At 41.6% G+C, this 14384-nt stretch overlaps 1 protein-coding gene across 4 annotated transcripts in view; it reads right to left on the reverse strand.

Moving 5' to 3' along the window:
• VPS8 (VPS8 subunit of CORVET complex) overlaps positions 1-14384 on the reverse strand; it is an 85483-nt gene that overhangs the window by 21161 nt on the left and 49938 nt on the right. For all 4 annotated transcript variants that reach the window (XM_037407546.1, XM_037407544.1, XM_037407545.1 and 1 more), the window contains 8 exons: positions 11810-11899; positions 11300-11346; positions 6460-6601; positions 5668-5757; positions 5192-5234; positions 4318-4421; positions 2851-2929; positions 1374-1456 (listed from right to left, as the gene is read on the reverse strand). In XM_037407546.1, coding sequence (XP_037263443.1) covers positions 1374-1456; positions 2851-2929; positions 4318-4421; positions 5192-5234; positions 5668-5757; positions 6460-6601; positions 11300-11346; positions 11810-11899 — 678 coding nt within the window. The remainder of the gene's footprint in view (positions 1-1373; positions 1457-2850; positions 2930-4317; positions 4422-5191; positions 5235-5667; positions 5758-6459; positions 6602-11299; positions 11347-11809; positions 11900-14384) is intronic.

Below are 14384 nucleotides of genomic sequence, written 5' to 3' on the forward strand. Positions count from 1 at the left end.
ACTAGCCTCTGCAACGTAATAGTGCCATCACACAAAGCACTTCCCTGTACAACTGACAAATACACTTCACTCATCTGCTGCCTCCAGGCCACAAATGCCAGCCTCTAGAAAAGGGTTTTTCTCTATTTCTACTAAAAGAGTCTGTAAGAACAGAAATAGCATGGAATCTCCGAAGACTGCAACCAAGAATCTCTATTCATCCCAAGGGAGAACAAGGTCTCCCTCCACACCATAATACCTCCCAGCTGCGTTATCTTCACAGTGGTGGCTGGTGTGCCTCTCACCCCATTCTGGTAATTCTCAACACAACCTGGGAAAACCTCCCTGTCAACCTCCCTGCTCATTCGTTCACAGCTGCTGTATCAGTTCCTGCCCACTTTAAACATCAAACGAAGCCCAATAGGAAACTATTTCTAATGCCCCGGTTAAAACCAGACGAAATAAGTTATTGAAGAGCCATTAAGTTTGCCCGACACTTTCTACCTTTGATAAAACCACATTTCATTTGATCATGCTTTCTATCCACTCTTTTACAACACCTACCACTGTCATTAATCACGTTTTTTTCCAAAATCCAAGATTATGCATAATATTAAGATCAAACTAATAGGTTGCTAGAGGTGCATGTTCACCCTGGGAAGCCTGTAAGCCCCTTTCTACATTTTCATCTCTCATCTGGAATAGAAACACTGAAGAGTAATTCGACACTTGCTCAACCCTTCAATCATTCCACTCTGCAATGCAGACAATTTTTCTAATTCATTTCCTGCATTTCTAAAGGTTTGCTATTAAATCCCAACCTCATCTTTTGTCTATTTTGCAAATTAACAAATCATATCCTCTTGTGATCACTCAACCCAAGATCCTGTTTTGAAATCAGCTCTTCTACAACATTCGCTGCTCACTCACAAACATCTTGAAAATAATACGTTGCACTGTCAATCAAAATGGCCCAGATCTCTTTCTTCAAAGCCTACAAACTTTCCTTTAGTGTTTTCACAACTGTCCACCCCAGAGCTTTAGCTAAATGGCTTTCAACAAATCTAGTTCCAAGTTTTGAGAAGTTCACGGTGGCTTTGCCCTAAAACTTCTCAGTTTCGGTTCTAAGTAATTGCAGCCTTTGAGATAATACCCTACTTGGTTTGCAGAAATTACCTCCATTAACTTATCACAGGTCTACGCCTTCTGAAGTGTCTTCAAGTTTCCCAGACCATTCTATCAGCTTTTCTAACTTACATCTCACCAACTGAACTTTTACTGAAGTACTTTGAACCAGACAATTAGCCAATTTGATCTGCAGTGACCTGAAAACTGCTTTTCCCAATAATGGAGTGGCACAGCTTGGTAAAAGCTGCTGCTTTTCAGAAACTCACCTGTAGAATTCTCTGCAGGATTGAAGGAAGAGCGATAAATGCAGCCATGTTGTTCAGCACTTGCATTGTCAAACTCTTCAAAGCTGAAATATCAAACATAAAATCCACCAGCAGTTTATTAGGATTCAAGGAATAAAGAGAGATTGGACTTACACACCAAGAGTTTTATTTCAGTTCATGTTTTCTAGTTTGAAAACGGCTTTTATTTTTTTCTTCTGCCCATTTTGCACTAAGAACACACAGCTTTTTGTATCAGAAAGTATATTTAAAAGTTTGATATCACGATGCCTCTCCATTCCCCTCCCACACCCTACCTACAGCAAATGTTCATATTTTGAGACTAACTTCGCGGCATTGTCATTCACTTTTTCTACTGTTACCAAAAACCAATTTGGGTGCCTTGTCCACATTATAGCCCCACAGACTCTAAAAGTCCCTAGCATTAACCTTTTCATGACACCTGTTACTAGATCCCAAATTTCCCAGAGAAAGAGCCAATATCCAGATATGCATGGACCCAGCGCTTCAGCTTCTTTGTGGGGATAATTAGCCAGTTAGAGCAGTCTGGGAAGCATGCACATTAGGAATGAAAACAAAACAATTATGCAGGATCCAAATGTATTATCCCGTCATCGTTGCTGGTATCACTTCAGATGATTACTTTTCTGCAGGCATTAGCTCCCAAAAACGGATTATCTAGAGGACATTCTGAATTTAGAGGAAAAGATGAATCGAGGGAAGAGGGGGCCAATTTTTAGTTTTGGGTTACTGATCTCTGCAAGACCATCCCCAGGAGTCCAGCTATAGCTAACAGTGGAAGGAAATAAACAGAGTGAGGATGGATGGAATGATAGTCACCACACTTACTTGTAATACGCTGTGATCCTTAACCATGCACAACTACAATCACTGTGGAGCACAGGGCTGGAACGGACCAAAAGACATTATTCTGCCCCAAGACCACAGTATCTAAGCCCCTTTTTAACTAGTCTTAAGTCTCCCATAAAGGGAGTCTTTTCAAGATGTGCTGCTGACACCCACAACAGATTCAGGGTACTAGAACTGGAGTAGAGAATTTAGCAGGTGTGTTTGAGTTCTGGTGATATATAATATACAATAGGTGCAGGGCTAAGCACACAAAAAAGCTAGGCATGGAAGACGACAGTGTATTATCACTTCAAGTTCCCGAAGTGCAGACTGCAACCTACTTACAACCCAGAAAGCCTTTGCACACGCTGTGCACCTTGGCTTTTTCAAAGAGACCACGCTCAATGGAAGCCCCTTGCCTGACTGAAGCTGCAGCCTACCGAACACCCACCTGAGCTCAGCGCTACAGCCTCCGCAGTTCGGATCTACCGCAGGAGCAGAACATTAACAAACTGAGTCAAAACCAGTTTTCTTCTATTCATTCAGTAGAGAAGAGACAGTACACAAGATTTTGATTAATATTTCCAGTCACAAAAGCCAAAATACTTACATTCGGAGTATCGACACTGTGAAGAACCAGATAATTTCTGTGGGGACATCATAGCCTCCAGCAGGGGAAACCAGAGGGCCTGAAATAATTGAATGCAAGGAAAAAAAGCCAGTAAGAACACGGCAGTACTAAAAATGAACTATGACCAATGTCAGAGTCCATTTTCAAAGACTCACTTCCAGTTTCTGAAAACAGAACTACGTTTCTCACGACTGCAGTGGAACAGAACTGAAACATGTTAAAAAAAAAAGCAAAGCCCTTGGGGATCTGTTTTCAGTCTAGATCGCTCATATCTTAGACCAAGACACTATCTGACTGGGGTCTGAGCAGAGAAGACCCTTGGTTCCTTTTGCTCCATCTTCTCCATTCTCACCTGTTTTTTTACTGGAATTATGACAACAATCTAATTTAATTCATTCACTCCCCAACTACTTCTCTACATGAGATGCAAGCTCTCTGGTGTAGAGACTGCTTACATAATGGGTAGCACAGTAAATGGATCCCAGCTGGAGAGAGGCATCTAAATCCTCCAGGTGAAATACAGGAGCTGTGAAAATTCACATAGGATTGTACTGGGGAAGCAGGTCCTTCCTTTGGTGACCAGAGTCAAACCTTACTCAGGCATCACCAAAGCAGTTCCAGCAGGTGGAACAGGACCCAGAGTGAGAGCAGACTGACTCAGGTCTGTCCAATTCGGCAGGCGGGCCATAGGCACTCAGGGTGTGCACACAGCCACCTCTGCAATGAAACACAGCAGCCATCTGCTGCACAGCAAAATCATTTAAGAGAAGAAACCCAGCAGGTCACCTCATACGCTGGACAGTGCTCGGAAGATGTTACAGAATTCCTGACTTCCAGACATGCCACCTCTTCAAACACGGGAACGACATTCTCGGTTTTGAGTTCAGTTACACGAGTTATACAAAATCTTAGGAGTGAAGGTGCCTTCTGTGTCACTGATGTTAGCAAAATGGAAACGCAACCTCAGTACAAGGAAACAGGCAAACCCAGTTCCTCCTGCAAGAGCTCAAGCAAGCTGTATTGTCTCCACCCCAACATTAAATTCAGGATTTGTGAACACATTTAGAACCACAACATTCTGCAGCCACAGTGACAGCAGCATCAGCTCTGTACCGCCATAAAGTTGGCTCGAAGTTTACTACGCCTTCTTTAGTATTTGACTGACAGTCAAGCCAAAATTGCAACTGGAGCTGAAAGCAGGGGAAAGGAAGTTGCCTCATCTGCTTCTCCACTGCTGATATCCATGTTATTTTTTGCACTTCCTTACAAGTGAGGATTTCTCTCTCGTGGGTCTAAAACCTGAACCACTGCAAGAACACCACAATGCAGAGGAAAACAATGTCTGCTTGAGACAATAGATGGGGAAAGGAAGAAGGACATGAAGGGAAAGTTTCAGGAAATGCAGAGGTCTGTTGATTTTAGTGATACATTTTCTTATTATCTTACCTCTCGCTGTTGCTGGTCTAAATTGTGTGAATTTCTCTGGCAAAGGGCAATTGTTTTCATTAAGGTATTTTCAATGTTTTCTAGCATGGGGAGTTCAGCTGAGCCTAAGTTTTGGGGGAAAAACCAAATTGCAATTATAAAAAGTATTAGATATGTTAACTTCCAATCATTCTGCAAAATAAAATCATTCTGTTCATCTAAATTCTGTTCACTGCAGTGAGCAACTAAATTATAAAGACAGGTCCTGATTTTTGGCACTTTTCCTGAATAGCACCGTAAATAGGCACATAAAACATTTTACATAATCAAATAAGGAAGATCTTAGCTGCGGTTTAGGATACAGTTAAGCAGCAAATATAGGCACTGCATTTAATTAGGTGCTCATGAGTCCCTGGGCTAGTGAACAACGCACCTGTGCATATACTCATTTTCTGTAGGCAGAATTCTTACTGCTCTGAGAGGTTTGCCTCAAAAAAAGCTACTTCCAGATGCCTCTCATCACTGTTCATATATAATGCCTGCTAAAGCTCAGTAATGAGTTCGAATGGATTCTAACATAGGAAATGTGGCTGGTAAGCCAGGAAGAGTACCAGTCACAATCAAAAAAGCTAACAGGGCAGCTGACTGCACACACAAAAGAACCCCATCCATCACAGTTTGTTCTAGATCTCCAGCAAGATCAGAGTAAAAGAGTAAGGAAGTGTCATCAGAATAGCTACCACAGCCATGTGAATATAAATTTAAAAAAAGTCACTGCAAAACCCAGAAACCTGAAAAAGGATCTCATTATGCCAAGTATCAGGCTTATGCACTTTACATTTTTTGTGTTTATCTCTTTTTAATAGAAAATGGAGTTTAACTTGATAACTCTTACTTTCATCATCTTGTGTAAGCATCAGCAACTTGCTCTGCAATCGCTGAAACAAGAGAGAGAACTCAGAACAGTAAACTTGCAGAATCTTGATAGAAGCATTTTTAAAAGGTATGGTTACAAAGGCTCGGCCTCATTTTCTTTCCCAGTATGACTAACATAGCATAAATCTCTTTCCAAATATGGAATGGAAAACTGGAGCTGAAAGGTGATTTTTTGATTAAGAAAAACAAATTTCAGCATCTATTATCTACTAGATGTTTGAAGACATGCCAGACAAATATACTGATCTGCTGAGTCTACAGACTACTGAACATAATGTTATTTGATGGAAAGTAAACGCTTCTGTGGATTCTAGTGGGAAACAAACTGAGAAGTAATGACGACATCAAACCTTAACTTAGGCCATCATGCTGATGGCATGTCGCGCCATGCTGGCATGGCAAAAATGACACATTCAGGATTTCAGCATACTGTACCTCAAGCATAACCAAAAAGGCACCATGGACATCTCCCTTCTTCTCCAGTAAATACGAAGAAGCTTCATGGAGCTGATGTTTCTGGGTTATCTGAGTTAAAAGGGAAAAAAAAAAAAAAAAAAAAAAAAAGGTGAATGTCTGTCTGAAGAAATCTGCCAGTGTTTGTTTACTCCACAAGACAATGAGGACCAGATGGTCAGAAAGGATTGTGTCTCCATGTGTTCACAGGCACCTTACCCAGTCTGAGCAGCACACCTACTTTCCCCTGCTGCTGGCTATGCTGTGTTTATTTCTCGACTTGCACTACTGCCACCACCACCGTTAAAATATTTAAAGAAAAATATATAAAAAATTTCTATAAATAATCAAGATCAAGGACAGATTATTGTTAAAATTTTCATAAGGGGAAGAAATAGTCGCTCTCCCAGCGCTCGTCAAATTTTGGCAACACTGTTTTCCAAAACCCCCAGCCCATGACTTCATATACCTTTAACATATTAATCAACATTAACACAGCCAGTCTCTATTCTGCAGTTACTCCGTAGCTTCAGAGCACTAATGGCTTTTTTCTTATTAGTCCTGAGACTAAACTCAGAATCAGTATATTAAATACAGCTAACCATGCTAGGAGGGCAGTTTAGCAGCTCGAGGGGAAAAACTGCTAGAAGTGGATTAGAAGAGTATCCAGGAACTAATCCACAACCTAGGTGAAAGTACTTTCACAGTACTTTCAAGAGATAGAGCTGTCTTGAATGCTTCCCCTAGCCCTGTCCTCATATATGGCTTCCCTACCTGGATGGTTTCTTCCAGTCTGCAGTATTCCAGAACTTTAAGCGTCTCCAAAACCTGGTCTGGGCTGTACTGACACAGCAGCTCAATGAACTGCTCAGTGATGTAGGGTGGTAGATGTATCAGGTCTTGATTAATGCCTTCTCTGGAATAAAAAAGGCATAGGAGAATCAAATCAGATTCTAGCCCATAAGTTTGACTGGAAAGAAGAGTTCCTTAGTGAATTGTGTGTTATCTATTATCATTAAAACAGAAGTAAAAAAGCCTGGTTTTAAGAGCAAAACTATGCTGGTTCTACTAGTTACTGGTGCTGGAGGTTAATAGTAGGCATTTCATTTGTTCCACAAAATATTCTACTGATGTTTCAGTATAAATCAGGCTATCAAAGACCCCTGTGAAGAAAGATACCAGCACAGACACATCTTCAGCAATTCTGTAGCAAAGATTTTCTTCAATTTCTTCAGTAAAACCTTATGGTCTCTGAGTGGTCATTTTAGATGCCGGTTGTCTCTTTGCCCTACAGACCTTCCCTGCATGTGTTTGAGAAAATGTTTTATTGCTTTTTGCGTATCATGCCTGAAATTCTTCTTTGGTTTCCTGTATCACATTGTAATGCTTCATCTGTTAGAATGTGATCCCTTTTATCTACGTCACTGACATATGAAATCATGCTTCTTGTAGGGAAACATCCTCATTTTTGTTTAGTACCTCTTCTCAAACAGAAGAAAACTGGTGCATTTGGTTTTGCTCTTGCAGAGGCAATAACTCTGTGCACTTTACAGTCACTGGTGGGGCAGACAGCCCACTGTAAGGTTTTGAACCAGCCTCTGCATGTTGTCCAGCCAAAGGCTGCATCCTCTCTCAAGGGTTTTGCAATCAGCTGCGCTACAGAACCATATTTAACTGGAACTAAAGACATCTGCCTCATCTCCCAGCATGGGATCTGCTCAATCCACACAGGTAGGTGAAGTCTCCAACCCCTGCTGTGCTTCCCTGCCTTCCACAATGGTCAAGCACTCAGCAGTGCAGACCTGGCACTCCTCTGGGTAGGGCTGTGGATAATTATAATTAACAATATATATAATATTATATTCAGAAAAATCGTGCCCATTTTCTTATCCCTTGGCTTATCATTAAAGAAACGTGGGGGAAACAAAACAGAGAACAGAACTGCATGTTCTTCATTTGAAGCCCATCACTTTCCCTGTGTCCTGACTGTTTTCTACTGATCTTGTTTTTAAAAAGAACAACATGAAGCCAGAGATTTCAAAGCATTAGGATGGAAAGGACGATACTTTCCTAGAGACAAACATAGCACCTGCAACCCTCCAAAACAAACAGCAGTTCACCACCACTGTATGCTAAACTTCATGTGGCAGTTCTAGGATCAATGCATCACGACGAGAAACAGCAGAAGTTTATCCTGCCTAGGAAACAGGGCTCTTAAGCCTGTTGGGAAGCTCCTGCTAGGAAAGAAAACAGATCAAGGTAGGTATTTCATTTTGTTATCTTTCTGAACAGACATTCCTAATCAGGAGATGTGCTGATGTGCAAACCCTACATCCATGGGATGGACAAGGTCTGATATACAATATGATCCTATATTCCCTGGGAGCTACAGGAGCTAACAGGATTTTTATCATCCAAGAAAGGCCAGGAGAACACCGTGCCTCTAGCAATCCAAAAGCAGCTTACTGTGATTACAATGTCAACCGCTTGATTATAAATTATATTTACCAAAAATGAAAGCTCACACAGGTGCTGATCACAGTGTCCAAAACACAGTTGTTCAAACCCCGGCATCTACACTGCTGCGTTCCGGTATCAAATACAGATGGACTTTTGAAGGACCAAACAAGAACCCTGAATTCTGGCCTCCTGCATTCACCATCCACCCCTCCCACAACACACACCCTCTGAACTCCCCCAATGCCAGTAAGGGAGCGAGCGTTCTACTCTTTTTGCAGCTAGACTTAAATAAAGTAGCACTTTCTATTTAAAAATCATCTCTGTCTACCAAAATGGGGAAAATGGCAAATCATACATTTTTAGTACCAGAGCAAACTTCTAGTCTGGAAATAACTCTGACACCTAGTATCCATGACTTGATGAGCAAGCTGGTGTTTTCCTTAACCATTTCACTGAAGAAACAGAGAAGAGAGAACAGAAAGAAAGCTGGATTTTGATAATGTTAAAAACGAAGGAACAATCTTGAGACTTGCAGGTCCCGCTCAGCTCTGTGCGATTATGTTCATCTTCAGTATAACCATGCCAAACACCTCCCCTGCCATACTCGACACGCTCTTTCTTAGAAGGGTGAGATAATCACTGGTTTCTCACAAAGCCTGGCACAAGCGACCCTTGCGCGTGTCACAGTAATCAGTGAGAAGAGCCATCGTAACAGAATCTAAAAGTTTAGGTATCTGTTAATATAGTTATAGACCCAGAGCACTGTTTTGCTCAATAACTTAACATTGTTGGTATAATACACAAACACACACTGCAAAAAGGCATGCTTCACTGTGTGGGCTTTTTTAGAGGAAAAAAAACCTGAAGACTTTAAAATGGAAATGTAGCAAAGGCTGTGATTAATGAGCTGAGCAATACACACTACATTCTCCATTTTCTGCGGCTGCTTGTAAGATGCAAACATATGACATTTGGTTTTAATTTCCCCAGGCAATTTCTGTTAACCCTGTTTCCTCCCTCCCCCCTTCCCCCTCCTTTAAAATAAATCTCTAGCTAAATTAAATGGGCCAAATTAATCCCTAATGCAATTCCACCAACTAGGATATTTATACTAGCATGATGAATCCTGTCCCCATATGATCAAGCAATGATTCGTATTTGAGACATTAAAAGCTCATTTACTGCTCTAAGGGTCTTTATTTTAGTAAGAATTTTGCTTGAAAAGCATACAAACATTTAGATTGATGGAAAAGAGATGTTTTCAGCAGAACCTAATCACTATTTTATGTATAGATATACTGCAAAGTGTAGGTATACCTGCAGATTAGGTCTTACACAACAAGATTTCTCCCTCCTTCCTGCCTCTCTCAGGATACAGTTCAGCTCATTTTAATAGGTCTTAGAAGCAGACAGCCTCATAGCACTGAAAACAGACCACAGGGCCTTGGGTGTTATGTAAAAAAAAAAAAAACCCACAGAAAAAGCCCCTTCATCAATCTAGGATCTGTACAGAACTTCTTACTGCCAACAAGAGTTCAGTAACAACAGGTTAAACCTTGGGCTTCCAGACCTTCTGCTTTATGGTCACTCACTGCCACACGTGAATCCAAAGTACTTAGTGTTTTGTTCATTTTTCTGTATAACTGTCCCACTTCTCGTTTGCTTATTGAGGATTCTGGCAACTACAGTCCAGCCAGCATGTGCTTTATCTCCAGTACTCGGGATGCTGAACATCTCACTGCAGCGCAGAGAACTAGTGGACGTTGGAACGCAGAGGGAAAAGGAACATTCATAACCTTTCCCAGGACACACAAGGCACAACGAGACAAGCCGCGTGGCCCAGCGCACCCTGCGGACACCAGCCCCGGAGGGAAAAGCAGAGATCGTTCGAAGGATCAGATACAGAAAGTTGCTTCCTATTGCTGGTTGGAACACATCAGGTGCTGCTTTTGATTAGAAGATAACTACAGAAGAAATGGTTGCATTTAGCTCTAATTATGGCAGAGTTAAATTAGATATGTTTATTACTCAGAGATTATGGAAGCCGCTCTATGCATAAGATTAAAATCCAGGTTAATTACTGCCTTCACTGGGTCTCACTTGCTGCAAGTGATATCACAGCATAAATAAGGTCCTACTTAATACCCAGCTGGGTAACATTTCTGCTTAACTATTCAACTATTATTTTTAATTATTCATTTATTAACTAAATCATATAATTTATCTCCTATAAAACCCAACCAAGATATTTTCTTGGCAAAATTTCTGGTTTTAATTTGACTTAAGAAAACAGTAGGTGTGGAAGTTAACGCTTTCCATGCAAACATGGCTGTAAAACTCAGGAAATAACAAAGCATTTTCCCTTAACTGACAATCTAACAAAATCCAAAAAGTTAATAATTCTAGCTTCCAAAGCCTGCTTTTTATTCCACCTCAACAGGAGCTGAAACACTGACACTTTTTCCTACTCCTCTTCCTCCTCAGCACAATTAATTTGTAGCTAATTGACAGAACAAGATCTGTCCTTCAATCGCATTAACTTGAAGCAATTGGAGCTGTGCATATGTAAATATATATAAAAAATTAATAAAAGCAAGGTCTTGTAGCACTCAAAATTGATTCAACAGGAAGAGAACACTCAGTGCTGAAATACTGAAACAGGAGCAGATGGAGCAAGCAAGTGGTTAAAGAGAAGTTTGCAGTGAAATATGGCAGCAATTCTGAAATAAAATAGAAATGAAAAATGCCAATAGACCGAAATGCTTTTCTATTTATGTTAAGCTTGGGCACCTTGGACAAAGTAATCAGACTGGTGGGCTGAGAACAGTTTCAGGCACAGGGTAACCATTTCGCAGCTTTCTCGAAGCGGTCGGTACAACAATGCCCGAAGTCTCACCAGCTGCAGGGAGCGTCACACTGCACATGGTGGAACTCACACCACCGCCCAGTTCAGAAGCCAGCAAGGGCTCTGCTGAAGGGTACTCCCCACCACACTTATTTCTGGACTATCCTTCTCAAATTTTGGCAGTTTGAAGAGCAAGACACCTTTTCCAAGCCCTAATCTTGGCCTCAGGTTGTCTATTAATACAAAGGAATTTATTTTAACCCATTTTTTCAAGCTGTAGTTTGTAAATGGCCCGATTTTCTTACGTACCTCGGATCAAGGAGACTCCTCAGAAACTGGAAGAGTAAGAACTGGTCCTGTACAACAGGAGAAGATAGAGTATTACTCTTTCAAATAACGTGCTATAAACCAGTGATTCCTCAACTATATCCACTGAAGAAAATACCGGTCACGGCTCGTGCCTGCTGAAGAAGGTGCTTTAGGCACTTGCCTTGCGTAAATACTCAGAGGATATGTTTGCTGGCAACAGCCCTGCCTGATCTGTGAGTGCAAGCCATACAGAACTCCAAACTAAAAACTGCATTACCACCAAGTGATGCGACCAAGCAACTTGGAGATCACACATTTTCATGGCCAGAACGCTACAAACAGACCAAATAACAGAAATGAGCAAATTCCTGCAGCTGAGTAGCTATCAAGATAGTTTTCTTCTATTTATGACACAGCAACAACTTACTGTTACTCTTAGCAATCAATTCCTACAAGAATGGCAATCCCACTGTAAAGGAGCACCAGCATCAATTAAGTTTGACACTTTACCTGGAGGTTTGTAATGATGCTCTCAATCTGCTCGCTGAAGTGAATGGCTACCAAGTCAGCTGCTTTACATGGGCTCAGCAGCAGCAACTCCTTTGGAGAGAGAAACACAACAAAATAATTACTTCTCATTTCACAGGCAATACAATTATGCAGTATCACCAAGTCCATTCATGTTGTAACCGCATCTTTGCCTAGATGAAAGCTGTAAAATAATGTAAATAATGAATACCCTCGTGCAAAAAGTGATTTTGAGAAAAATTATTAGGAGGAAGTGTAGTTTGTAAAAAAGCATTTTAGAAAGTCAATGATTTTGTTACACAATAGGCCTTGTAAGAATACAAAACTCTTTACACCAACAAGACCACTTCTCAGTCTTAAGGCAGGAAATTATTCACCAGGTTTTCTGACAACTGCCTTTTACCCCCTGCCAACAAGACATTCCTAGTGCCAACTAGGAGCCAGCAGTAGAGCGGAAACAAAGCCCTCAACTGACCCTAGGGAATTTCTCAGTCAAATGGGAATGGTCTTTTAACTGGCTTGAACAGAATGGAACAACAGGTTTAAAAGCAGGTTTCCTGTAACTAATACCTATCCAGATGTGAAAAAAACCCTAAAAAAAAATATTTATTGTAATAAAAGGAAAAAAAAATAATCTTTTGGATGCCTGTGGGTTTGCCTCCTGTCAAGCTTGATTTGAGAGGCTTCATATCATACAAGTCTACACATCCCAGAACATGAGGTTTTTGCTTTAATGCTTCCAAATAAATGAGAAGCAACTGCTTCAAACCAATATTGGGTACTTGGGAACCCTTCCCAAAAGCCCCTGCTAAGCAGGAGAAAACGTTGCTTTACTAAACAAAAACAACTGTTATAGTGGGAAAGAAAGAAAAAAATCATAAACATACAACTGGAAGAAAAAAAAATACATCTGAAAAAGTTACTCAGTCTTAGCCTGGTCTCTGGAGAGATGTAGCAGGCACCAAATTCAGCCAGTGCCACCAACAGACCAGGACAAAGGCAAGGAAGGAAACAACAAGGAAGAGCACGACTGCCCCCCACGATCATTAAAGAAGAGCTATCATAGAAGATGCATTTTGTGAGGTTTCCAAAGCAAAACTTGCCTGCCATACTGGATATGTAAAGCAACTCTGTGGTGCTTGACCCCAGAGATTTATTGCGTGGGCCACAGCTGTTAGTTGCTTCCCCAGCATTCAGAAGCACAACCCCTGCATCCCACAAGGCCGGGCAATCCAACGGACCCAGATGATCTTAGCCACAGCGGTGCAGAGGAATGCAGAAGGGATGTAGTGCGACTGCCTTCATTTGTTTCTCTCTCTGAACAAAGCCTCCCTGGTCTGCAGGGCTGCTGGATCGGACTGCCTGGCTGGAAGGGGCTGGCCCAGCCTCCCTGTAACTGGCTGCAGCTCTTGAATCAGCGTGATCCTCACAGCCAAAAGGTTTTGGGCTTGGGTTTTCATTCTCTCCCAGGTACGAACAATTTGCAAACACGGTACTCCTTCGGCAGACAGCCCCGGAGGAGACAGTACTTACACAAGGCGTGTCAGTCTGAGGACAGAAAGTGACCATCACAAGCAGCATTTTGACTGAAGAGAAGCCTTAGGTTTTATTTTCAAGATGAACATCAAGAAACAACAGCTATGTAGGATGACAGAGAAAATAAGGTATGGCACTGATTACAAACCCACTTTCTGTCAGATGATCACCAAGAAAGCCTCTGTAGACAGTGCTAGTTTCAACTGAAGAGGCTGGTCTGCTATTTTCATACCTCAGCAGATGAAAGGATAGTTCTTCAAAGACCTGAAATCACAGCATCGCCCTGGTAAAGTGTAATTTACCACTAAGTTTTCTGAATGTCTGAGAGCAGGATTAATGCAATGGAAAAGAACAAAAGCCCATAGCAGCCAATAAGCTGCTAAACCACATGAAACTGTATGTACTATTCAGCGGTCCTGGAAAACAGAAGATGCCGAAAGGGAAGAGGAAGTTCATCTCAGTGAGAGCACCCGAGATCGGCAACCTACAGAACCCGTGAGCTGCCCAGGAGCTTTGTGGAGGAAGCTGCAAAAAGCAGCTGGCTGTTGGCTATGAGACTGACTGAACAGTGCAAGAAACCCTGTTTTTAAGGATGGCCATGGACAAGTTGAGAGGAATATTTTCTGTTGTTTACCAACTCCAGAAAAGTATGCAGCTCTGACAAGCTGGCACTGCACATTTCTGACACTGCACAGTAATCAAGAAGTGGTTCCAGAGCGAGGAAACAAAACCAGACAACTCAATATGAAAAGCTGGCAGCCTTAGCCTATGACAAGCCTATCAAAACCAGTACACAACACAATGAGAAACATCAGGAAGGGCAACCCGGGACTCTTCTAATTTGTCCTGAGATACCCAAACATGCAATAGCAATTGTCAAGTCCTCAGGCTGAAGAGACCCAGCAAGCAGACCTAGCTGTAATTTAATAAAGACACAAAATAAGGCTTACAGCAGGAGGCTGACTCACTCATAAGGCCAATTTGGGCTGTATATACCACCACAAGCAAAGGGATGCAGTAG

This window comes from Falco rusticolus, chromosome 13, assembly GCF_015220075.1.
Source record: "Falco rusticolus isolate bFalRus1 chromosome 13, bFalRus1.pri, whole genome shotgun sequence".
Taxonomy (NCBI): Eukaryota; Metazoa; Chordata; class Aves; order Falconiformes; family Falconidae; genus Falco; species Falco rusticolus.